Genomic DNA, 27,357 nt, shown 5'->3' with positions numbered 1-27,357 from the left:
AGAAATAGTGGAACATTTGATAAGGAAGAAGAGAGGGGTAGAAATCAATTTGATAAAACCCCATGTCAAACAATGATTTCTTTTTCTTTTTTTTCTTTGGGTATTGGTGTTGTTGTACGATGTCTTGTATTCTGTCACAGTTTTAATCCAAGGAGTACTAGTGCAGCGCCTCGACAGGCAGGACGGCGGTCCTGCTAGTCGGTTAGCGGGCTGTGAGGGTTGCAAAGGGGGTAGGAGGCCCCCTACATAGCAGGGGGTGTAGGGGGCGCAGCCCCCGCTCAAATTTTTTTATTTGAGGGCAATTGTGTACTTTTTGAATTAAGGTTTTTCGCTATATATATATATATATATCTATTTGAAGCGAAGGTTTCTTTCTTTGTAATGTAAGCAATACTGAGACGTGTGAGGGACGAGGTTTGTAACCCTATTCCCCATTGATAGTGAAGCAGAATCTCATCTCATCGAGGACGTAGGCAATCTTGCTGAACCTCGTACATCTATGTGCATTGCTTATTGTTGCTTTTCCATTATCTTCTGCATCGTTTTATGGTTGCATTTCTACAATTGGGTCATACAATGGAATTAAGAATCAAATCTGTAGGGTTGAAACCCACAACCTTCACACTGCAACTATTCTAAGAGGCATATGATGTTGCATCGTCACCACTTTGAAGGAGGAGGTTGTTGTGGATTTGGTGGCTGTCGTCAAAGTTGGAAGGAGGGTGGTAGTACATCCTTGCTGTCTGAGACAATGAGAGTTGAAATGAGCAATGATCCTCACCCCTAAATCCAATATCTCCACATACTTTCGCATCTCTATCTTCTCTTCCTCTTTCTTTGTTGCTTTAATTTCTCTCTTCTGAAAAAACTGTGAAGAAGCAACAAAGGAAGAGAAGGGAAAAAGAAAGAAATCAATGAATGATTTTAAACGTTAGAGCAAATCCCATATATCAGAGTCCATGAGAGAGCTCAACAAAGATGAAGAAAGTTAACATCTGAGGGCTTTATTTATTGGGAGCCTCCCTTCTTTACATCACCTTAGTCAACCCTCTTTCCCTTCTTTTCCTTTTTCTAGAGTTTTTTTTTTATCCCATTTATCAGAGTCGATGAGAGAGTTCAGGCTTGAATCTCTTTCCTCCTATTGTTCCTTCAAAGATCTTCCCTACAAAGTAGAGGATGAAGCTCGATTTAGAAGGATGGTTTCTCTCTCTAGGCGGTGGTTTTAGTAGGATATGAGAGACATGCGGGTGGAATGAATGTGGATCATTAGATTCATATGAGGACAGGTGTCGCACTTGAAGAATTTGTTGGATGCTAGTTGAAGCATCAGTCGTTGGAGACGAGCCCCATCCATCATTGTTACTTTAAAGAGATTCTCCTTCAATAATTTCTATCCCACTATCTCAGTGATTCACGATAAATAGATTCTCCTTCAATGTCGGTGGATGAAGGGAAACCGGATACTTTACAACTTCCCCTAAAAAGGTTGCACTTGGTCCCAAACCTTTTGATTGAATCTACCTTTTGATTCTCCTTCAATGTCTCAAATCTGTGTCAGTTTTGATCGATATCGATTTGTATCTGACAAAATTTGCCCTCAAAAATATCGCTACCTTATCACTGTATCACTAATCCAGTATGTGATGTCGAGTGTGCAGTGCTTGTCCTGCTTGTCAGGAATCTCTTTAACCTTCTTTAGGGCCGTCTAAAGGAATTATATGAGGTTGCCTTTTTAGTAATCATATTTTTCCTCAAAATATACAAAGTTACTTATCGACGATGCATCAGTATGAATGTCAGCCCTATGTGGACGGTCCATCGCGTTATCCTTCTTGGAATTTAAATCGTCTCTCGTGAAATGAGAGTGAAAAAAAAAAAAAAAAAAAACCTAGGAGTCCTGGAATTAAAATACGCAGGACCTGTTTTTACCTATCCAGGAGCAACTGTTTTTAGCCCCCCCCCCCTTTCCGCGTCGACTAGCTGCTTTTACTTTCCCCTCTTTTAAAATCTATCGTGTTATTGCTTCTTTGCAAACTTTTTCCTTTTCCTTTTTCTTTTTCTTGTCCTTTCCGCGTCAGAAAGCTGCTTCAGAAAGAAAGAAGTGAGTCGGAAGTCTCGAGACTAGAGACTTATCCCACAAGCCACAGAAGGAAAAGAATTTCATTTATAATCTATCGTCCTTTTTTGTTTTTGGTAACTAAAAATCCTTCACCCTTACATTCTTACACTTAAAAGATCGTAAAAGAATGCTCATTATTTGTCACGTGTCAACATCTCGGATGCGTATCCCGGATAATTTCAAAGTCCCCTCATCGGTTCAGTACGGAAGAAGACCCCAACTGTCATAAAAGTAAGCGGGACTGCGGGAATGCTCATTCCGAATGCCAGACGCGAGCAACTGAGTCCTTGCTCCGAGCCTCCGCCTTTCAAGTTTCGTCTTAAATCGCCATTAAAAAACCTTCGTTCTCTACTTCTCTGTGTTAAAGAGTCACTCATGGGGGATCATGTTCCTCTACCTGCTTCTGTTCAACAAGTACTCACAACGATCTGTGAGCGGCATTCAATTTCACCGCCGGACGTCGTCGGAGCTAAAAGCCAGCTCGCTTCGCTTGGAGAGGAAGAATCTCTTACGATCCTCCGCAAGATTTCGAACTCTACTCATATTCGAACTCTCACCGGTTATATCATTTATATGAAGAAAATTGCTCGTGGAGAAAGCAATTGGTCTCCTACTTCTCGACCTAGTACATCCGGAGGCGGCACACCATTTTCTTCTCCTTCTCCTGGTAAAAGCATCTCCACTCCTCCTTCCCGCCCAAGTCCTTCCGGAAGCGGCTCTCCTTTTTCTGCTTCTTCTCCTGGTAACTTCGCTATCATACATTTTCCTATTGTTTACGTAATTAATTGCTTTTTCTGATTCAAGTTTTTATCTGAACATGAGTTTGTCCTGAATTTCTGAGGGGGCGTTTGGTTTGAATTATGCATTGGATCAGATTCCAAGGATTCTGGATTCTGAATCTAACTAAAATGGATGAGTTTCTTTGGAATAATTTTCTTCCGGTGAAAAAAACTGTTTGGTCACTTGATTCTGAGTGAAAATCTGTTTGGTTACCTTGATTCTATCAATTGATTCTGAGTGCAAAATTAAGCATTAATTCTGAGTGGAAAAATTGTTTGGTTAGCTGTGAGTATGTGAACCCATGTTCTGTTAGCAGACAAAAAAAATCCAAAAACAATAACAAAAACAAAATCTAAAATTTGTTCCACAGGTGTACTTTATTCTTTATTTTTTATTTTTTTCTTTTTCTTTTTTATTGTAATATGTAAAAAGAAGAGTGGCACTCGTGAGCTATCAAGTCCAAGAGTATAGTAATTATTATATTTTTCTTTTATTTTGTAAATTGAAGAGGAAAATAAGGGGAAAATTTCAAGGCATGATTGCTTACAAATTACAATTATAATTTGTGAAGAATTTCTCGTTCAGTTGGTTGGCAATGGCTGTGAACTGCTCTTTTTTCATTCCATTGTCCCCACCTTTTCCACTCTTGTATTGGTTCAACACACACTCCAACATATAGTGTGATACTGCACTAGGCCACGGAGCAATATCACATGACCTACTATTTGAATCTCCAGTGGCCTCCATTCTTACAAAACTAAAAAATACATCGCAATACAATACAATGTGAGTCTACTAATGAAATACAAAAATAAGAACAACAATTACTAATTGTGAAATCCATAAACCATATATGAAAGTAAATAATAGTCAACATGCTTGCATGCCACAACATGAAATTATAAGTTATACAGTCATCCCAAACCATGCAAATTATGGGTTTTACTTTTCTAAGAACTACCTCACATGTTGGGTACTCTTCATTGAACCCTTGATTGACTTTTATATGATTGATATGGAATAAATTAATGCGCAATTGGAGCCAGTATTTCTCAAAAAGGTTTCTTATAACATGTAATGATAAAAAAATACAATGGAGAAGGGAATGCGAGAGAGGAAAAAATTAGGGGGGGGGGGGGGGAGAGTGGTGTAGAACAGGTTTGGGATACCTTGAAAATTATCCTAATTGGAAATTAGAAAGGCTAAGAAGGGTATCCAACTCATATATCTCAACATACATTTAGAAATTCTCAACTAGTACAGCAACAAATAAAGAGAAACAAACAAATCATATGTACAAAATTTCACAGTAAGTATGCAAGGGAATATTTAATTAAAGAAACATGATAGATCAGTACATTCCTTTGTTGTCCGATGGATTAGAATGCTGTGAATAAGTGTTAAATCACTACCTAACTCCATAGGAGGGGAATATTGGATTTCTTGGAGATTTGGCCAAGGTGGATAGGGTATTTGGGATACCCCATGTTGCATCGGGCTGATATGGTTGAATGAACGAATGGAAGGCTCTTGAGAAATGAGAATGGAGGTAGGGGAAATATGATGGAACAAACGACAATAGATTTGGGGGTTTGAACAAGGATGGTTTGCTATAGATAGAGTTTAAAAGGGAGGAGTGGATCGAAGAACAAGAAAAGATAGATTTGTATATTGACTTCACATCACCTTGGATTCATGCCAAAGATTGCACATAGTCACTCATGATGCAGAAAAAAAAAATAGACTAATATAACTAGATCCAAATACTTTCATTGTCCTCCAAAAATGCGTACAAAAGGCATCATAACATCAAACAAAAAAAAAAAGGTTAAATTTCCTAAGATAACTACTCATATAACTACATATCAAACATCTAAATAGTTATTTTCTAAAATATCTACCCGTATAAGTACTCTCACCACTTGACACTACAACATAATAACAACACTAAAACACATTAAGATAATAGTCTGGCCCCAAATAAAAGTAAATCAAATAATTAAAAGTAGCGTTTGATCTATTCCAGCAAAAGTTCATAGAGAGTATGCAAGACCATCTAATGGCAGCTTCTGTATTCTCGTAACATGAAGAAACAAAGAAATCTATTTGAAAGGCCTGAATTGTATTACCTATTCAAGGCTGATCTATTTGCTGCAAAAGCTCCTTCAGCTAGTAGAGAGAACTCTCTGGTCTTGTGTATGACAAAGATTCAAAGTCTCACAAGAATGGGTTAGGATCGAGAGAGAAGATGTCTGTATACATCAACCACAACTTATCAGAGAGAGAAGAAGAAGCAAAGGGGGGAAATCGATGTTATGCTACCTCTCAAACTTAAAAACACACAATTTAGGGTTTCACATCTAGGATTGAAAAGAGAAATGACCATATCTCACACTTTAGATGGATTCTCAATACCTACGTCAGTTGATCGTCTAAGCTAAAAAAAAAAATCTAACACATTAAAGAAGAAACGTAAGGTAAACCCTAGATATGAAGTTAACAACCTGAAAAATAGAAACCGAAGTTCCATAATCTTAATAAAACACAGACGAAGAAAAAAAAACACATAAGAAGGGAAATCTCACCTCCAATCAACTCGGTTTTCAAATTCTTCTCAGCTGCAAACGTCTATCATGTAAGGAGGGTAAACGTGAGAAACCCTAAACACATACAAAGAAGAAGAAGAAGGTAAGAAGTGCAATCGTCTTTCACCGTAAGAGGGCAAAAACCTGATAATTGCCCTCTCACCGTGAATCTAGGCTTTTTATATCAACCCTAGAATCCGTGACTCGATCTTGGATTAACCTGTTGAGGTTAATCCAGTTGAGTCGTGGATTTTAGTTCAAGTGTCTGATTCAACTGGACACCGCGACTCCGGATGACCTTTTCGGAAATATGAACCAAAAACTTTAAATTTAATGAGAAACTGAATCCCTAGAATGTGGTTCCATGGAAAATTCGAACCAAACACCCCTTGAAATATTTTAGTTCGAATCATTATCATGTTTTCTCTGTATTTGCATTTCAAATGTTAGTTTGCGCTGAGTTGAACAATTCATTATTTCAGTGTGTTACTGCACGTTTTCGTCACTTGTTAACCTATAGAACACATGTCAGAAACTGACCCGGAGGAGGCTCCGAGACCAGGCTCTGATGCAGAAGTTAGTTTTGGTGAATTGATATTGCGAGTGTTCAGCGAGAATGAGCGTTTACCTTCTTCCTTGGCTCTTCTTGCCTTATATTAAGCGCATAGGTCCCCCTATTGGTCGAGGATCATGGGCACGTGTCTCTTCCTCATTGGGGGAATCTTTCCTTATTGTGGTTGATTATAACGGCTAACTCAACCCAGGTTGGGAATCAAAACCGTTAACCTAACTATGGTGAAATTCCTCCAACGACTAACTCTACCGCAGTCAACCCTATGGTTTAGTGGCTTGAGTGTCAAGCAACCGGATAAGCCCGCTCAAGTCCCTCAAGGTCTTAGGAGAGGTTAGGTGATCGTGGGATCGGGTTCGACCTACCTACCCTGGTCCCAGCGGCTTTGGAATCAATTACCCGGCCATTGACCAGTCAATGGTTATATGGTATAACATAGGCCCTCCACTCCTCAGGCTGCTAGCATAGGAGCTCGGGGAGTATTCAGTGTCTCGAGCATGGTTGTTTGTCGTATCTTCTGCTCGTGTCATTTTCGAGCCTATGGTTGAGTTTGGGAGTATGCTTTGGCGATATTATGACCTGGGCCTCTCGCCCATCTTGTGTTGGTATTTGCGCTTTTGTGGGCGAAAAAGCTGCCACCAGCCAACGTTCATAAATAGGGGTTATCATCGTCAGACGAACGTGTTGATTAGTGGGTGGTTCCTACCACGAAATGAGAGATTGGGTAACTATATGTCGTTAATTGTCTCTCATCGAATGGATAAGGAGTGACCAGATATGTATTTCCTTTTAGGTTTTTCGAACTGACATTTTGGGTAATCAAACGTCCCCCTGTCCAATCGATTTCTTTAAAAGGGGACATCTCCATCCTTGTGTCATTTTGGTTGTGAGGTCCGGTAATTTGGAGTGGAACGGAGCTTTAGAGACGTTTGAAGCGGAGAGCTTGGTTACAGACTTGCCTCGTACTTCGTTCGAAGTATCTGACTACCCTTTCTTGGTAAGTGTGTTGCTTAGTGTTGTTTGTTTGTAGTGAGTTTTCGTATGGGTTCTAGGACATCGGAGTCTTCTAGTTTTGATGTTGTTTCCCTAGGGTCTTCATCTTCTTCGTCATCTTCCCCTTCAGTTGTTGTCCGAATGCCTCGGGTAGTGGTTAGGGATACCAGTAGGAGTCACCAGCCTTTGGCGGCAGGTCTTTCTCCCCCCAGGGGTCACAAAGGATTTCCATGAGGATACAGGACCCCACCGTTGGTGTTTCTGTGGGGGATGTGGCCTCTAGGATCACTCCTATCGACCTGAAGAAATTCCGTACCAGGTATTATATCCCGACCTCAGTGGGACTTCGTGTGCCAGAGGTTCACGAGAGGGCAAGCGCACCTCGCAAGCGAGAGATTTGCATTTACGAAGCTGCCTTGATAAACGGGTCGCACTTTCCCTTTCACGCCTTTGTGTGCTTGGTGTTGAGGCACTAAGGTCTTATGCCTGCTCAATTGGTTCCCAATTTTTGGATGAGTCTGTTAGGGTTCTTCTGTCGATTATCTGAGCTCAATGTCGAGCCGACCATCTGGTTATTTATTGCCGTGTATTGTTTGTCCACACACATGTTTCCCGGTTGGTCTATTTCCGTCGTCGGAAGAAAGTATACCAAATTGCAGACGGAATACCGACCTCCGTTTCTCAGTGGAAGGACGGTTTCTTTTCGCCCACCCTGTCAATGCATACGATATTCCGAATCGATGGTCGTTGTTGAACATGGACAGGGCGAACAAGATGCCCAACCTACGGTCTGAAGAGAAGGAGGTTCTTACCCTGTTGGGCAGTCGTGCTCGGGTGGTCCTTGCCACACACCTTGGTTTTGACCAATACCTATTGAGGTTTGGTCTAAGTTTGGGTAAGTTTCTCTGAGTCCATTAGGTTGTTCCTACGTTATGATTTTCTTTTTTCTTTCTTTATTGTTGTTGTGTGCTGGTTTTGATCGGGTGTTGTGTTCTTGCAGCGTCAATGGATCCAAACTTCATGCTCAACATAATGGACCTAGCTTTGAGTCAGGAAGCTTCTCAAAGGCCAAGTGGTGGAGGAAACCGAGCCAGTGCTAGGCCAAGTCACCAGCCCGTGGTCCTCGAGCAGGAAGTTGGGAGTGCTCGTAGCGACAGCGAAGCACGAGTAGATTCTACGGATGATCTGCTTGCCCAGGTCACGTCAAGGAAGCGTCAACGTGAGGAGGAGACTTCGGCAGCTCAGCGGAGTGACAAGAGTGGTGGTCGCGGAGGATTACTGGGGCCTTCACGCTCGTCCAGCCTAGAGATGATCGGTACAGGTGCCAGCCTTGGTCCCGATGCCGTGGAGCAAGAGGTAGGAGTTGAACCAACTGAGGACCTAGTGAGGCATCGAGAAAAGGGGAAGTTGGCTGAGGGGACGGCTGTGACCGTCGGGGAGCCCTACGTTCCTCAATACGGGCTGACAGTTAATCAATCTATTTCTGATGACCCGGAGTATGCTCGAGTCGTTGTTCTAGAAGGTTCGCTCCCTAGAGACAAAGCATATTATAAGCGGCCAACCTATTACAAGCTTCTTGGTCAATGCTTTACCCAGTTGGCAGAGGTAAGTTTCCTCTTTTTCCGTCTTTCCTGTTTCATTTAGTACTTCCTCTCTTTTTATTGCTATGGCTGATAATTGTGATGATTGTTCTTTAGGGACAAGCCATGTTTGGAGAGATGCTTGTTCGCGCCGATCAATGCTACAGTGCGTTGAAGGAGTGTGAGAAGAAAGTTGATGAGGGTTGGTCAGAGGCTACGAGGTTGCAGGAAGCCTTGAATGCAAAAGAGAAAGAGAGACGGGACCTGGAGCATCGGCTTGCTAAAGAAGAGAATGATGTTCACGGGTTGCAAGGCCGGAATGATGAGCTCCATTGTCAGAATCTAGCTGCCATAGCCAAGGCCGTGGAGTTTGAGGAGTACGTTAAAGAAAGAGATCTTGAGATTCACCGTCTTCGTAATGACTTAGATAAGGAGAAGAAAAGGATTGCGATGGTAGAGACAGCGCGAGATTATGACAAGCAGCAATTGGTTATGGTTAAGGCACGAGCAGTGGAGAGTGAGCAAGCAGTGATAAGGAGGCATAAGGAGTCGCCGCAGCATCGAACTGAGGTGGCTCTTGCCGGTGTTCGTTTATATCTCCAAGGTATGTTACGAGTTCGTGACGAATCTGAGCGGAGGAGTCCTGGTATCGACCTGAGTGCGTTTAATGCTGAGTGGGAGAAAGCGGCGTCCTTGGGAGTTGTGGCATCTCCCCCCTCGTTGGTTACTGCTCCGCCTTCTTCTTGGGTGGCCAACACCATTCCAGACTCTACACCCACGCTGTCGTCTTCAACAAAGGATGTTTCTGTCTCAGGTGCTACTTTTGCTAAGACTTCTTCCCAAACTATCATTCCAGATGTTGATCCTATCCAGCCTTCGTCGGAGTCTAATGTTCCAACATTGCCTTCTGTCGAGGTTAATGTCATTGTTCATGAAACCGAAGGTGTTCTTCCTGCCTCCGAGCCAGTTACGAATGTTCCTGCCTCAGTTACGGACGTCCTTACTTCTCCCTTTGAAATTGTAGAATGATTTTTGTGTACTCATCTGTTTGTAAGGCGCCTTGTAATTTTCTTGGAATGAAATAAACTTCAATTTTTTCTTTAGGTGTTGGAGCTCAAAATTTTCTTTAAGTGTTGGAGCTTGTGGTTTGCTCAAGATCTGTCTTAGTCAATCCTTTTCGAGGATAGTTATAGATCTGGTGTTTTAATGTGCTCGAGCTCGATCCTTGAGGAACGTCGAGTGTCTCGAGGTCGTGTGTATGCTCAAGCTCGATCCTTGAAGAAGGTCGAGTGTCTCGAGGTCGGTTATGTCATACCCTGCCCGCACAAGGCCGAGCCGGTGACCAAGTTAACACCAGTTAACTCACAAACCTGTCAGGATCAACAATGCAGTAACTGCGATAAAGCATACATCTACTATTCTAAGATAAGACCTGTATTTTCAGTAGAGGATATGTTCATAATTATACCTATAATTGTTTCCCAAATAATTGATACCCAAATTGAGTTATAAAAGTTACATACATTTGGGCCCGAAAGTATGATATATATACAAAAATACAACAATTTAAGCATCAAGTAATAAAAGGGAGTACATCAAAAAGAATGAAAAAGAATCACTCAGGAGTCACAGCTACCATGCAGCACAATCCTCGCATGTGCAATTGGCATCGTGCTCAAACTCGTCAAGGATCCACCAGTCCTCAGATGGAAACTCCACAGTGGGGACCGACTCCTGATCACCAGGCGGGTAACCTGCAAAATCACCTAAAAAAAGTTGTGCACGTGGAATGAACTCACTAGCCCAGTAAGTGGAAAGGAAGACCACACAAGGAAAACCACACAAACAATCACAACACAAATGTGCCTATATGCAATTCATTTTAACCCTATTAGCCTAACAACATTACTAGGTCATAGGTTTTGTGCTACTCACAACCACAGTGCACGTATGCCTCGAGTACAAGCTGCGAACCCCATCCTGCGATAAGCCCATAGGGTTGTCAGAGAAGGCCTACCGTTGGTACCAAAATTTAAAATGCAAGCCGAGTCCCAGCAAATTTAAATGACAGAAAGTAATGGGTGACTTCACCCAAAATAAAAGCAGTACGATCGACCCTCTGAATATACCACCGGGTTACTGACTGTCCTAACGATCAGCCGTGCGTACTTCTAACCGCTGCAGGAGTTCGACAACCTTAACCCAATGCTTTCCCCCAATGGTCCCCCAACACGTAAACCCTTGTTGGAAAGGTCGTAGCACAAGGGTAAATCACATCCTAGCCATATGCCTTTACATGAGTATAGTACGATTACATAATTGCGTCGCGTCCCATACCACGAGCCATCATGCACTCGTTTCCAAGCCGACTACGGCATCTAAAATCTAGCATGCTTATCATGTCTAAATGAGATTCTTCCATCACATACATCAAGACATAATGAATATTCCATCATAACACAAAGCATAGCATATTATGTAAATGCACATTCAAATGCATGATATGGCATACGTGATGTCTAGTCTACACACAAGTGATATGATAACATGGCTAGACTAACATATGTTAAATGATGCATAACATTACGAAATGAAATCAGAGTCCACTCCCCACTTACTTGTATCTGTACATGGTGATTGTACCCGGTATAAAAAAAATCCGATGTGTGGGTACGCGTATATTGAGTGTAACCTATCATAAACATAATGGTTTATCATTTCACTATTTTGGGGTCAAAATCATCATGTTTGAACATTAAAATCGGGTTTAGAATCATAAATGGGGGTTACCCATCAAATTTGGATCAATTCTGAGAATTCTAGAAAGATAGGTGGGCTAGAGCCAAAGACCAGCGGGCTACACGGTTTTAGCCCGTCGGTTACTCCAGAGCTCAGAACCTGAGTTCTAGGAACTCAGGTGGGTTAAAACCAGAAGACCGGTGGGCTATGTAGCCAGTCGGTATTAGCCTGTTGGTTTCTCCAGAGCCCATAACTGAGTTCTGGGAACTCAGGCAGGCTAGAACCAGAACACAGGTGGGGTAAAAATACCCCCTAGTCTTTAAACGAAATTTTTTCAACATCATTCTTGACTTTCCTCTGGCATAGGGAACTTGTTTGGGTTCGATCCGACGACTCAAATCACTTATCTAAGGTCCAATCATGTACCCTCAACCTAGATCTAAGATCAAATCAAAAGAAAAGGAAGATTCTTACCTCTTTCTTAAGAACACCAATGAAACCCCCAAATTTCACTTCTTTTGTTCAAGAACCTCCAAATACTATAGATCTTCACCAACACTCCTTCTAAATCCTTTAAAATCATTATACACACCTTCCATTAGACCTTAGATTTGATTATTCAAGTAAGATTAGCAAGATCCAAGTGGGTTCTTTCCCAAAAATCAAAAAGAGGGTTTAAGAAAGGGGTTTTCCTAAGAATCCTTGGAATGTGTACAATACCTACCTCAAATCGAAGACCTCGACGAGCTGATGATTAATCTGGGCTCAAAATACCAAGACCCAGCTTCGGTGAAGCTCTATGGTCGATTTTCCCTTCTTCTTTCTTCTTCTCTCTTCTTCTTTCTTCTTCTTCCTCTTTTCCTTTCTTCTTCTTTCTCTCTTTTTTACTCTTCCACCGACCAACTAACATTAATGAGGGAAAAGACAATTAATATCTCCCCTTTTATACCTGGGCCTCCAAAATATCTTCTAAATCTCAGGTGGGCTAAATCTTAAGTGGGCTATCTCAGGTGGGTAATCTCAGGTGGGCTAAATCTCAAGTGAGTATATCTCAGGTGGACTATCTCAGGTGGGTTAAATCTTAGGTGGGCTATCTCAGGTGATTAAATCTCAGGTGGGCTTCAATGAGAATAAACTCCCACATAATATTAGATTACGTTGGCCCCACAAATACTAGTACGTACCTTTACTTTTTGTACATGGCCTCGTGGTGCATGCAAGTGCAAGGCTTGGGTGCACGTATTACACTTGGTACCCACTCAGTCATATTAGGTAAACCTCGGGTCACTGTCTGATACAATGCTCACTGGTACACCATGTAAGCATACAACATTATCCATATAAAGCTATGCCAGCTTATCTATGGTGTAAGTGGTCCTGATCGGAATAAAGTGAGCTGTCTTAGTAGGCCTGTCAACCACCACCCAAATTGCATCCATTTGCTTGGGTGTACGTAGTAGTCCCATGACGAAGTCCATTGTAATGTTATCCCACTTCCAATCAGGTACTAGGAGCGGTTGAAGAGTGCCAAAAAGTCAGTGCCGTTCAGCTTTGACTTTCTAACATGCACATGGTAGTCCCGTGACGAAGTCCATTGTAATGTTATCCCACTTCCATTTAGGTACTGGGAGCGGTTGAAGAGTGCCAAAAAGTCGGTGCACAGCTTTGACTTTCTGACATGCAAGACAAGTCGACACATGCAAAGCTATTGTGGACTTCATTGTTGGCCACCAGTAATGTTGCTTTAGGTCTTTGTACATCTTGGTACTTTCAGAGTGAAGAAAATACTCAGAATTGTATGCTTCCTTTACTATTTTGTCTTGTATTACTTCGTCATAAGGTACACACAATCTGCCTCGGAACAACAGTGCCCCATCACTGGCTAATGTAAAGCTAGGGTCATTCATTATTTGCTCTTGAATCTTCTCTCTGATCCACTGCAACTCAGGATCTAAAGACTGTTTCATTATGATTTATTCCCTGATGGATGAGTGTACCTGTAGAGCCTCCAAGGACATAGTCAACTATTAAACATCATCTACCTGGTGCTCTAGTTCCAAGGTTGCTCCCTCATACAAGAGGATTTCATCCATTAACATCGCCTCCTATACGAGCTTTGGACTAACAACTAGATGGGAAAGTGACACAATTTGAGCTTTCCGGCTTAACGCATCTGCCACTACGTTGGCCTTCCCTGGGTGATACTGAATATCACAATCATAATCTTTCATAAGCTCAAGTCATCTCCTTTGTCTCATATTCAAGTCTTTTTGGGTGAAAAAGTACTTAAAGACTTTTGTGGTCACTGTATATTTCGCACTCTTCACCATACAAGTAGTGACGCCAAATCTTTAAGGCAAAAATGACTGCTGCTAGCTCCAAGTCATTAGTAGGGTAGTTCTTTTCATAGTCATTCAATTGTCTAGACGCATATGCTACCACTTTGCCGTGTTGCATAAGTACACAGCCCAATCCGACTTTGGAAGCATTGATATACACTGTCATTCCACTTGTGCCTTTAGGAATAGTCAACACTGGTGCTGACACTAACCACTTCTTCAGCTATTGAAAACTTTCTTCACACTCCTTTGACTAATCAAACTATATACCCTTCCTAATCAGCTTGGTCATTGGTGCTGAAATCCTAGAAAAGTTCTTGATGAAACGTTTATAGTAACCTGCCAAACCCAAAAAACTTCTAATTTCTATTACACTCTTGGGTACCTCCCAGTCTACTATGGCTTTCACCTTATCTGGATCCACTTCGATTCCATTTTCAGACACCATGTGTCCTAGGAATCCAACATGTTTGAGCCAAATTTCACACTTGCTGAATCTCGCATACAACTATTGCTTTCTCAGTCTCTGTAGTACCATCCCCAAGTGTTTTGCATGGTCTTCTTCTAGAGGTGTGACCCTTACATCTAAATCAATCACCGATGCTAGGTACCCCTGACACCCATTTTCTAACAATTTCACCGCTTGCAGAGCGGAAATGAGGACCTTCTTAGCCCGCTTTATCATATCTGCTTGATATATTAGTTCCTTCCCTTCATTATCAATCACCTTGATCTGTTTCTCAGCACACATCACGCTTGCTCGATGTGCTGATAACCAATCCATGCCTAATATAACATCAAAGTTTTGCATGTTGAACTTGATGAGTTGCGCATCTAATTGCTTTCCACTAATCTCAATTGTGCATTACCCATATACTTCCTTTAGCTGTGAGATTTTACCCGTAGGTGTACTAACTATCATCTTATGCTCTAACATCTTAGGTGTCATGTCAAGTTTCTCAGCAAATCTCTTTGATGAAAATGAATGCAAAGTCCCTGAATCAAATAAGACATATGCTGGTATACCTGATACAGGTAGGACACCTAATACAACAATGCACATAAGTATAGCATGTCATCAATATTTACCAAAAGGCAATGCTCAATTAAATCGTACCTACTACCACTTCTGTGCTAGCTTCAGCTTCCTCAACTGACAAAACATATATCCTTGTGGTTGACTCCCTTGAATCAAAGCAGGTATGTATCCAGAAGGCTGATTGGCTAGTAAGGCCGGTCGGGCTCTGCAATCTTTAGCAAAATGCCCATATGAATGGCAATTAAAACAACGGTTCTACAAAGCTTGAACCAAAGCAGGAGCTCTCTGAGCCTGACCTGTAGCAAGTGGAGGGCGAGGTGGCCTAGTAGCTATGAGCACCATACGGGTATTCGGGCAAAAAGATGTAGTACCCGGCCCACTAGCGGGTCGAGGAGGATAACCCGATGGCCTGTAGGGCTGCCTGTATGAAGGACCAAATCCGTATGATCTACGGAAATTCTTACTCGGCCACCCGAATCTGCATAAGTGTTCGCTCTCTTCCATACTCCAGGTGTAAGGGATGATTCACCTTTCATCTTATTTGTGTTAATTTAGCATCCACATTATGATTTTTACTTGTTCTCATTGCAATGTTAGGCTTCTCTTGTGTTCAATAACTGTTCCTTTGCAATTTACCCAAATTTGGATGGGATGATAGCCCTAAAATCCTTATATAATTTGCCCAAACAGAGAGGGCAACAACATTAGGAAAGTTTATACCTAGCCATACCTTGAATTCTTTGTTTACATTTGAATCATAAATCTTCAAGCATAGTAAAATCATCATTAATTGTTTTCTTTGAATGTAAACCTTTTATTTGGCTAGATTCCCAAAATTTGAATTTCTCTACTTGGTTGATATACTTATTTGGGATCCTTCAATTTCTTATTCTAAACCCAAATAGGGATATGCTATCTCTTGTTTAATCTAGTATAGTATCTCGTGTTCTCTTGAAAGGATCTATTCATTGTATATATTCTTGGAATGTTCACGCATCAAGACCACAACTCACTTGGGTCATTGTATACCTCAATCCACACATGCATTATCTCATTCATCACTTTGCATCTCCTGGGTTTGCTTGTTGATTTCCATCACCATAATCTTTTATATCCATGTATTTTCACTTAGCCGGTTTAGGTATCCGGGTTCAATGATTTATAAAATATCAGCTTAGATCACATTTTCTAAAAAAATTCTGCCATATGTTGTTATAGCTCATTCTACTCATTTCTTTGATTCCATTTCTACTGTCCATCTCGACTTGACACTCCCTATACTTTGACTTCTTATTACATCATGTGTTTATCTCTCTTCTTTGCATTTTCAGGATGCCACCAAGAAGAGGCAAGGAATCCGTTGAGCCATCAAGGAAGAGAAAAACTTCTCAAGGCTAGAAAGAGAGAGGTGGGGTTTAGTTCTTCAGCCCCATCACCATCTACAGAATGGGAGGACTCATCCGACTACGATGAGATGGTCTTCCATAGTGCGAGATCTGCGTCATTATGGAGTACCTTCTGTTCACTACCGGTGATATTGGAAAAGCAGGTGATTGTGGAGCACTTTTCTCCCATTCACCTCTTGGAGAGGTTTTCTGCCCTTGGTTGGGAGTCCATCCTCAACATTGACCGGCCATGCTACAAGGGTTTGGTGAGGAGGTTCTACTGCAACCTAGAGGCCATGGAGGAGGGGGAGTTCGCCATAGTCAGTATGGTGAAGAGTGTAGAGATCATCCTTACCGTAGATAGACTAGCAGAGATTATGGGTATCTCCTCAGAGGGCATCCACTACTACTGTCCTCCTAGTACCAGAGGCATAGGCCCACTGATGAGCCAAGACATGCAGGAGCACATCTATGAGGTGATTAGTGGTTTACCAGCAAGGCCTGCATCTGAGTTGGACTTTTCTCCTGAGGGTAGGGTATTTGCTAGGTTAGTGCAGTTCAACCTAGCTCCTAGGAGTGGTCACCGAAATCAGGTAGGTTTCATGCCCACCTACGTAGCTGCGTGTCTGCTATCTGCCCTTGAGGGCAATGTACCTAGATTATGCCTCCCCTACTTCATGCTGAGGTCTATGCATCACCATGCCTTACATCCCGAGGATGCCAGCCTACCCTATGGCAGAGCTCTTACTCTAGTCTTCGAGCATTTCGCAGTCGACCTTTCTGAGGAGGAGGGATCGGTCCCAAGGGACAAGTTCTCTGCAAGGAACTTGAGGCAGATGAATCTGCGTGCCTTGATGGTAAAGCCACAGGCAGCTGAGGAGCAGGAGGAGGGTGTACCCATGGATGAGGATGAGCACACCAGAGATGACGGGAGTTATTTCCCGCACCAAGAGGAGGTTTTAGAGGAGGTGCCTTTGGATACTAAGGCCGCAGATCCTGCTTTCCATGGAGTTGGTGGTTCCAGATCAGCCAGAGCTAGTGGCCCAGACATGCCTACTGCTTCTGGCACACAGACTTCAGTTCCGCCACCTACTGGAGAGGCACCTATCCTACAGGATATCTTATCAGAGTTGAGGTCCCTGAGAGAGAGTCAGGCTAAGCTTAGAGGTCAGCTTGGAGAGAGTGCGACCAGGGAGCAAGAGCTTCTCAGGAGGGTGGAGGAGAATAGCGGTAGAGAGCTCCAGATGTGGAGGCAGTTTGGAGAGATGGAGTCCAGGTTTCAGCGACTTACCTGGGATATGTACCACTCTTCTAGGGTGATCTCCGCAGATATCCGATGCGTACAGAAGAGAGTGGTGCGCCTCCATGATCGATTCACTCATTGGGACATGCGTCTCGGCATCGACTCTCGGGTTCACTTAGGAGAGCCTTTCGATGCCTCCAACGATGACTCTGACTCTGACTCCGACTAGCGCTCTAGACTGATGGCCTATTATCCTCTTCTGACCTTTTACTTGTCATTTCTACTTGACTTTTTAGCTTTATTTGACAGTCCTACCTATTGTGGGTTTCATCGTTGACTTTTCTGCTTTACTTACGTGATCAAACTAGTATAGCTTTAAGCAATGATAGCGTCTATCATTTATTTTGTAATTTATTTCATTGGTGTACTTAAAGTTTGAATTGTGATCTTGATAGTAATTGTAATTTTTTTTTTAATGGTTGGCTTATATTAAACTGCGTGGTCTGATGGTTGCCTACAAGGCCTCCATATGTTATTATCTTATTATTCTTGTTGTCTATCAGGTTTTATGTTTGAAAATTTTTGGTTTTCTCATTTTACCCCCATTATGTTGCCGAAATTTTTTTAAAACTCCCATTATCAAATAATTCAATTATGACAATTCCAAAACTAGTTAACCAGGATTCATATTAACAATGCATGCATGCCATGAATGCAATGATTACAAATTTTTTTCATTTAATTTAAGGTTTTTTAAGTTTTCATAAGGTTTTTATCTTCACCCAACCCAGACCTATTATAGCTTCTATGTTGTCTAAGCAGTATGCTGTAGACAGGCAGAGCATCGCGCTCTGATACCATCCTTGTCACACCCCTCCCGCACAAGGCCGAGCCGATGATCGAGTTAACACCGGTTAACTCACAAACTTGCCAGGATCAACAATGCAGTGACTGCGATACAATATACATCTACTATTATAAGATTAGACCTGTATTTTCAATGGAAGACTTGTTCATAATTATACTTGTAATTATTTCCCAAATACTTGATACCCAAATTGAGTTATAAAAGTTACATACATTTGGGCACGAAGGCATGATATATATATACAAAAATACAACAATTTAAGCATCAAGTAACAAAATGGAGTACATCAAAAAGAAAAAAAAGAATCACTCAGGAGTCACAACTACCATGCAGCACAATCCTCGCATATACAATCGGCACCGTGCTCGAACTCGTCAGGGACCCACCAATCCTCATATGGAAACTTTACAGTGGGGCTCAGCTCCTGATCACCAGGCAAATAACCTGCAAAATCACCTAAAAAGAGTTGTACAGGTGGGATGAGCTCACTAGCCCAGTAAGTGGAAAGGAAGAACACACAAGGAAAACCACACAAATAGTCACAACACAAATGCGCCTATATGCAATTCATTTTAACCCTATTAGCCTAACAACATTACTAGGTCATAGGTTTTGTCCTACTCACAACCACAGTGCGCGTATGCCCCGAGTACGAGCCGCAAACCCCATCCCACGATACGTCCATAGGGTTGTCAGAGAAAGCCCACCGTTGGTACCAGAATTTAAAATGTAAGCCGACTCCTGACAAATTTAAATGATAAAAAGTAAATGGGTGACTCCACCCAAAATAAAAGCAATAAGATCGGCCCTTTGAATATACCACCAGGGTTACCGACTGTCCTAGCGATCAGTCGTGCGTACTTCTAATCGCTGTAGGAGTTTGACAATCGCAACCCGATGCTTCCCCCAATGGTCCCCCAACACGTAAACCCTTGTCGGGAAGGGTCGTAGCACAAGGGTAAATCACATCCTAGCCACATGTCTTTACATGAGCATAGTACGATTACACAATAGCGCCGCGTCCCATACCACGAGCCACCATGCACTCATTTCCAAGCCGACTACGGCATCTAAAATCTAGCATGCTTATCATGTCCAAATGAGATTCCTCCATCACATACATCAAAACATAATGGATATTCCATCATAACACAAAGCATAGCATATTATGTAAATGCACATTCAAATGCGTGATATGGCATATGTGATGTTTAGTCTACACACAAGTGACATGATGACATGGATAGACTAATATATGTTAAATGATGCATAACATTCCGAAATTAAATTAGAGTCCACTCCCCACTTACTTGTATATGTACACGGTGCTTGTACCCGATACGAAAAAAATCTAAATGTGTGGGTATGCGTATATTGAGTGTAACCTATCATAAACATAATGATTTATCATTTCACTATTTTGGGGTCAAAATTATCATGTTTGAACACTAAAATCGAGTTTAGAATCATAAATGGGGGTTACCCATCAAATTTGGACAAATTCTGAGAATTCTAGAAAGACAGGTGGGCTAGAGCCAAAGACCAATGGGCTATGTAGCCCGTCGGTTTTAGCCCGCCAATTACTCCAGAGCCTAGAACATGAGTTCTGGGAACTCAGGTGGTCTAAAATTAGGAGACCAGTGGGCTATGTAGCTCGTTGGTTTTAGCCAGTCAGTTTCTCCAGAGCCCAGAAACTGAGTTCTGGGAACTCAGGTGGGCTAGAACCAGAAGACAGGTGGGGTAAAAATACCCCCCAATCTTTAAACGAAAATTTCCAACATCATTCCTGACTTTCCTCCGGCTTAAGGAACTTATTTGGGGACGATCCGGCGACTCAAATCACTTATCTAAAGTCCAATCATATACCCTCAACCTAGATCTAAGATCAACTCAAAAGAAAATGAAGACTCTTACCTCTTTCTCAAGAACACCAATGAAACCCCCAAATTTCACTTCTTTTGCTCAAGAACCTCCAAATACTATAGATCTTCTCCAACATTCCTTCAAAATCCTTCAAAATCATTATACACACCTTCCATTAGACCTTAGATTTGATTATCCAAGTAGAATTAGCAAGATCCAAGTGGGTTCTTTCCCAAAAATCAAAAAGAGGGTTTAAGAAAGGGGTTTTCCTAAGAAACCTTGGAATGTGTACAATACATACCTCAAATCGAAGACCTCGGCGAGCTAATCATTAATCCGGACTCAAAATATCAAGACCCAACTCCGATGAAACTCTATGGTCGATTTTCCCTTCTTCTTTCTTCTTCTTCCTCTTTTCCTGTCTTCTCTCTCTCTCTTCTTTACTCTCCCACCGACCAATTAACATTAATAAGGGAAAAGACAAGTAATGTCTCCCCTTTTATACCTGGGCCCCTAAAATATCTTCTAAATCTTAGGTGGGCTAAATCTCAAGTGGGGCTAAATCTCAGGTGAGTATATCTCAGGTGGGTTATATCTCAAATGGGTTAAATCTCGATGGGCTATCTCAGGTGGCAAAATCTTAGGTGGGCTTCAATGGGAATAAACTCCCACATAATATTAGATTACGTTGGCCCCACAAATACTAGTATGTACCTTTACATTTTGTACATAGCCTCATGGTGCATGCAAGTGCAAGGCTTGGATGCATGTATTACACTTGGTACCCACTCGGTCATATCAGGCCAACCCGAGTTCAAGGTCACCCTTGCTACCATATTCCATATGGTACCTGTGTCGATTCTCTCTAGTTCAACCCCTATATGATCAAACCAAATCAATGCAGTTAATTAGACCGGGTTTAGAAAGTAAGGTATCATAGGTTATGTGCTCGAGCTCGATCCTTTAGGAAGGTCGAGTGTCTCGAGGTCTCGTGTATGCTCGAGCTTGATCCTTGAAGAATCTCAAGTGTCTCGAGGTCGATTGTGTGCTCGAGCTCTATCCTTTAGGAAGGTCGAGTGTCTCGAGGTCGCTTGTATGCTCGAGCTCGATCCTTGAAGATGATCGAGTGTCTCGAGGTCAGTTGTGTGCTAAAGCTCGATCCTTTAGGAAGGTCGTGGGGATTTTTTCATGTTTTTTGGTAGAATATGGAAAAATTTTGTGTGAAAGAGTCTGGGTAACCTTCTTCATTGATGCTATAACTTTTCAAAATGAAACAGTAATGGCCAATTTTCAAAGAAAGAGAGGAGCTTCTTTACTGATAGTATTGTCTAAGGTTTGTAGAATTCCAAGCTCTCTCGATCTCTTTTCCCTCTTAGGATGAGAAGTGGTACGTGCCTGGCTTGGTCACCTTTGTTATGCGGTACGGGCCCTCCCAGTTTGGTGATGATTTTCCTTAGTGTCTGGGATTTGATACTTCTGCTCGTCGCAGCACCAAGTCGCCCATCTGGAAGTGTTGCTCGGTGACCTTTTTGTTGAAGTGTCTTGCCACTTGCTGTTGGTACATCGCCATTTTTTCTTGTGACTATTCTCTCAATTCTTCAACTAGGTCGAGATTGTTCTTGAGCCCCTTTCCATTTTCTTGCTCGTCGTATGCTTGCAATTGATGAGCACATTTATTTGTGAAATCTAGGGTAGTAAAACATGTATTTTATATATTTAGAATGGAGCTACCTTGGGTTTTACTCTCTTTTTGTAGGTTTTATATTTTCAAGGCCTTAAGGACTATCATGCGCAATATCTCCAATTTTACACATAAAGATGTCCTATTTCTTTTCATGGTTGCGAAGAGGACAAAATTCTGAGCAAAATGGATGTGGTCAATTAAAAGTACACATCTGTTTAGTCACCCGTACAAGTGATTATTCTTTTTGGACCAAAAAAATTATAATGGATCAGAACTGAATTGAGATGCAGAACCAATCCGTCTGCAGTTGTCCTAAGGGTACAAGGAATATTCTAAATGCCAACAAGGATCAATGGATCACACCCTTAAGTGATTGAAGATTCGTTTTTTGTAACAACAACTACCTAGCATAGTTGGTCAGTTGTGGTATGCAAAATTCCTTGCTCATTAGGAGGTCTCAAGTTCTAACCTCTTGGCTACCATTTTTTGGAGTTTTTTTTTGAAAGATTCTCTCTCTTCTACTCATCACTTAAAGCAAGGAAGGGCATGGATGGAATTTCTAACTCAATTAGAAGATTTCCCTAATCAATTCAAGCAAGGAAGAAAATCGTTCAAAGCAAGAGAGGCTGCCAAACGTGGAGGAGAAAGAAAATATATAAATAAATAAAAAAAAAAAAGGGAAAAAATAGGAAAAAGGAAGGGAAATTCGTTGGATCTCCCCTCTCCCACATGATTTCTCTCCTTATCTCTCTTCTCTCTCCACCTCATCAAAAGGGAATCAAAAAATATCCTACTGTTTAGAAACCAAAAGCGTGGGGCTCTCTCTCACGTTTTCTCCCTTTTCTCTCTTCTCTCCCATATTTTCTTTCCTTTTTTCTCTTTATTGTCCTATTTTCCACCTCATCACTTTGGATCTAAAAAAATCTCACCTACCAATTGAGATTCCACCCAATTAAGAAACCCATGGACGTCCTCCTCTCTCCCCTATTCCTTATAAAAGGGAGTCTACCAAACCCTAAAGTGTCGTCCCTCTTTTATTCTCTTTTTCTCTAATTTTTAGTTGTGCTTTCCTTCTAGTTCTAGTTCTAGTTCTTCTTAGTTTTTCTTACTTTAAATACTTTTGCAATTGGTTTTTATTTCATTAATGCAATGTGTCTTTTATTTTTATGGTTTATGTTATTCAAGTTATTCAAAGGTGTAATAATTTTAATTTCTAATTCTAGGCTTAGTTCTAGGTGACAAGAACAAGTTGTGGGGCATGTCTTTCATGTTCAAGTTTCTCTTTCAGATTTGTTTTCTCTAGTATTAGCAATTTCAAATTTGATTTATTCTAGATATGATTTTTATTACTGGTAGTATTTCAAATCTTAATCAAGTTTTCAAGTTCAAGTAAGTAGGCTTCTACAGTAGTCTTCTCACCCCCCCTCTCATTCCCTCTTCTTGCTACCCTTTCATTCTTAAAGTAGGATTTAAATTTCATTTTTCACTTTGATGCTTTCCCTTTCCCCCAAGGTTCATGGCTAGATTATGCATTGGCTCTGCCCCTCTCTAGCTATGGAACCATTCTTTTATTTTCATTATTTATATTGCATCACTTCCCCAAAAGCCAAGTAGAAAAGCTCTTGGAAGAGTATTCTCTGGTCAAGTAGGGAAGCTCATATTATTTATGGTGCATCCCTTGGGCTAAGTAGAGATACCTACTTGTGTGCCTCTCTCTAGCTTTTTTTTCCCTTTTATTTTATTTATTTACTTTTTAGCTCTTTTTATATCAGTTATTTGCTTTTTAATTGCGTGGTTTGAATATTTAAATTCCTAGATGGTGAATGGTTAGGATGTTTTTAGATGCATTTGTGTTAGGACGGTAGTTAGAAGTAGATCACCATAATCAATCACTACATTTTTGCATTACTAAAAGAAGCTAAAAATAAAGTGGCAGCTCTCCTTGTGTTCGACCCGTTAGCTACACTGATCCGTACGCTTGCGGTTACTTTTAAATTTCAAACAGCCCTCATAGTGACATTGCCCCAACTTCAACTGGGCTAAGTGCCTCCATGCCATATGTGAGCAAGTACGGGGTCTCCCCGTAGCAGCCCTCTCTATCATCCTATGGGCCCAAACGATGCTTTGGAGTTCTTCTACCACCTTCCCTTAGCATCATCCAGCTATTTCTTGACACCTTGAAGTAGGGTTATGTTGGCATTCTCTGTGAGCCCATTTGTCTGAGGATTTCCCACTGCAGTCGATCCCCAGGTCACTGCATAAGTGTTTGAAGCTTCTCTTGTCGAACTGCTTGCCATTGTGGGTGATCAGTACACGAGGGATCCCAAAACGAAAGATTACTGTTGTTTTGAAAAACGCTGAGGTTTTTGCTTCTGTTATGGTAGCTAGTGCCTCGGCTCCAAGGTGCTGACCATAGATTCCTTCATGGACTTCCCTCATTGTGTATTCCGCCTCTCTCCTTCCAAAACATTTGAGGAGTGGACCAGCGAAGGATTTCCTGAGCTACGATCCATCTTCAATCAACACAAATCTTAGTGCTCGAGTTTGAATCCTCCGAGCCTCCTTGCGATCTGTTGGTAATGCTCCGTCCTTTAGATAAGAGATGATAGGGGTAATCCAACTACTTTCTCATCCACTTGCCTCATTTCCTGGGTGCTCAAGCTGGAATGAGGAATAACTTCGACAAAGATTGGTGGCATTATGTCCGAACATTGGGTGGTCGCCAACCTTGAGAGCATGTCTGCTGGGGTGTTCTCTGAGCGGGCAATCTCCTTTATTTCTACTCTCTCAAAAGTCTTTAACAAGTCTTTCGCCATCTTGATGTATTCTTCCATCCAGTTTTCTCGAGCTCTATACTCCCCGGTTATTTGTCGCACAACCAACTGCGAGTCGCTGTGGATGGACAACCTTCGTACCTTTAGTGATTTTTCCAATTTGACTCCCGCTAGAAGGGCCTCGTATTTTGCTTCATTATTAGTTGCTTGGAAAGAGAACCAGAGGGCACATTGTATTTGGAAGCCACCCGGGCTGACAAGGATCACTCCCGCCCCACTTCTCTTCGAACCTAACAATCCATCTATGAACAAGTTCTAGGTGGTCGGGGTTTCTTGGTTGGGTATGCCACCAGCCTGTGGTGTCTGGTTGTCTTGTTCCTGCTCATCCCGACCGTGCATTCGACTATGAAGTCAGCTAGAACCTGAGCTTTGACTGCGGTTCGAGGATGGAATACGATGTCGAACTCCCCTAGTTCGACTGCCCATCCAACCAGTCTTCCTGACTCATTGGGGCTTTGCAATATCTTCCTCAGAGGTTGGTCGGTCAGCACCATGATGGTATGAGCCTGGAAATATGGCCGGAGCTTCCGTGCTACGACGAAGAATTCAAATTCTAGCAGTGCTTTGAGATCGCTATCAAATCCTAATGGAGGTGGGAGGTGGGAGGTGGGAGGTGTGAGGTGGGACGTGGGAAGCTTTCTTCTTCTAAAAATGAGCCGCAAAATCCTAGTGTAAATTCAAACTTTTGTCCAGCACCTAACTTTTGTTGCCTGAATCCAGCAGAAAACTCCCTAACTAAATGCCCAGACCTATTTTGTCACCAATTTCTCAACCCCTAGCCTGTCAACATTTGCTGGCCAACCTAGCCGCTCTACAACCCAGTTGCCCACTTATTTTCCCTTAGTACTGAGCTTTCTTTAGTAAACCATCACTAGTAAGTAGTAACAATCAGCCAGGCACTACCGCAATTGAATTTTCCCAACTTTCTGAAAAACCCATAAAAATTTAACCCTCCTAAAGTCCTACAACAGTTCCACATTAACTCAAAGGTGAGAAGATGACAATTATAAATTCTGGAACAATATCTCTGTTACTCTAGATTATTATTTTTGTTCCAACTCATTTAGGAGGCAACTACAATTGTTGGCCAGCCTTTAAGAGGACAAGAAAGTATTCTATATGTAAAAAATGTCATGATAGTTAGGTCATATCTCTATCTTCTTATCATTAAATATCAAAGCCCCTTCCAGTGATAATTCTGAACCAAGGGAACACTTTATGAACTTGGAAGGGTAGAAAATGCAGGGGTAGGAACCAAGATGATGACACTCAGGGTTTACGGTCACAAAAAAGATCAGATTAGATTGCTACCTTATGCCTTCAAGAAGTTCCATGAATCTGGTTGTACCATCCTTAACAGGTGGCACTCCAAGAGCTCTTTGTAGCCATCCAATTTCACTGGAAGATCCATGAAGCGTCCTCTGCACTCTGAGATATAAAACTGGCAAAAACAAAAATTCTTGTCGTCTCAAAAAGAATCTAGTGATGTAAACAAATTCAAGAAACCCATCAAAACCAAAGAATGTAACCCTTTTTTAAGTTTCTTTTATTCCGTGTTTACCTACTGACTCGAATTTGAACACGTCTAATATGAAGAAAAAAACTCTTCCAACAGGTAATGGCCAATCTCCAGGCTAGTAGTCTGAGACCAAATAATGGGAGCATAAACCTGCACGCAGATGAATCAACTATAACATAACTATAGAACTAGATGAAGACATGTAACGGAAATAAGGAAGCATCTCCCAATTTGGCCTTCCAGAATGTTAAAGGATTTAATAACCCGCAGCAATATTGCCCTCATGGCAAACGAATTATGTGGTAGGGTTGACTAGTTCCATCTGAAGTTAACTTCCGTTTTTATATCTTGACGCCCATTCAGATCAAGACTTTCAAGTGTTATTTGGCATCTAAAAATGGAAATACTTGAATTGGTATACATTAGACGAAGACAAAATTAAGTTAGATAACATCTATATGGGAGCTTGCCCTTTTCTATGTACATTGGAGCATATTGTGTCTTCAAAGAAAACATCTATCCTTTAAGACAAGATCTGGATACATGTTATAAGTAAAGAGGATACAATCAAGGAAATTTTCAGGACCATAAACCAGCATGATGGGCAAATCAGTAACCATCTGATCTATGCAATGTTTGATTTTTTACTCTATTCAAAGGGAATAAGAGTAAAATCAAATAAATGAGAGAGAGAAAGTATAAAAACTTAGGGCCCGTTTGATAATGTTTCTGCCGTTTCTGTTTCAAGAAACGGCAGAAACATAAATTTTCGTTTCTAGAAACAGAAACGGAATTGAAGGTGTTTGATAAGTCATGTTTTTAGAAGTCGATAGTAACCAATGAAAGAATGCCACAAGTCGTTTCCAGAAACGGTGAAACAAGTTGAACTTGTTTCGCCTGGATCGTTTTTTGAACCATAAATAAGTAAAAATTTTTATTTCTATTTCTGAAAATAAGTGAAATGAACAATTTTATCAAACGCTTTTTACTCCGTTTCTGCTGTTTCTAGAAACAGAAACGGCAGAAACGCGTTTCTTGAAACGTTATCAAACGGGCCCTTAGTCTCACCAGACTACCAACAGAAACAAGAAGTTGGAGGCGTGCAGCACCAATTAGTCAACTAACTTGAATTGTAATACACAAGAGAATAATTCATACATCCCAGGTTCCTACTTATTCTTTTTTTTTTTTTCCCTCTTTAATAATTGACATAAAA

The 27,357-nt window shown here is 41.4% G+C and overlaps 1 protein-coding gene and 1 long non-coding RNA gene across 6 annotated transcripts; one reads left to right on the top strand and one right to left on the bottom strand.

The window, feature by feature from the left end:
- The first annotated feature begins 2,205 nt into the window (after positions 1-2,205).
- Positions 2,206-17,849, top strand: LOC122061542. Of its 3 annotated transcripts, none has more exons than XM_042624853.1 (3): positions 2,206-2,861; positions 8,049-8,653; positions 8,746-9,731. In XM_042624853.1, exons 1-3 carry the CDS (start codon positions 2,369-2,371, stop codon positions 9,655-9,657), a joined length of 2,010 nt encoding a protein of 669 aa, XP_042480787.1. In that variant the 5' UTR covers positions 2,206-2,368; the 3' UTR covers positions 9,658-9,731. The 3 variants fall into 3 exon arrangements, with proteins under 3 accessions (XP_042480787.1, XP_042480778.1, XP_042480796.1); XM_042624862.1 differs by having other exon boundaries at positions 2,725-7,943; XM_042624844.1 differs by lacking the exons at positions 8,049-8,653; positions 8,746-9,731 and adding an exon at positions 16,077-17,849 and having other exon boundaries at positions 2,214-2,861.
- LOC122061562 lies at positions 10,082-26,294 on the bottom strand. 3 transcript variants are annotated; one of them, XR_006134674.1, is made up of 4 exons: positions 26,184-26,294; positions 25,934-26,063; positions 18,568-18,697; positions 10,082-10,394 (listed from the first exon to the last, which is right to left on the bottom strand). It is a non-coding gene; the product is annotated as an uncharacterized LOC122061562 (long non-coding RNA). The 3 variants fall into 3 exon arrangements; XR_006134675.1 differs by having other exon boundaries at positions 10,082-10,382; XR_006134673.1 differs by lacking the exon at positions 10,082-10,394 and having other exon boundaries at positions 17,931-18,697.
- Between the last annotated feature and the right edge of the window lie 1,063 nt (positions 26,295-27,357).

This window comes from Macadamia integrifolia, chromosome 2 (genome assembly GCF_013358625.1).
Source record: "Macadamia integrifolia cultivar HAES 741 chromosome 2, SCU_Mint_v3, whole genome shotgun sequence".
NCBI lineage: Eukaryota > Viridiplantae > Streptophyta > Magnoliopsida > Proteales > Proteaceae > Macadamia > Macadamia integrifolia.
Note: the sequence above shows the minus strand (reverse complement) of the source record. Positions and strands in the feature narration are given on the sequence as shown.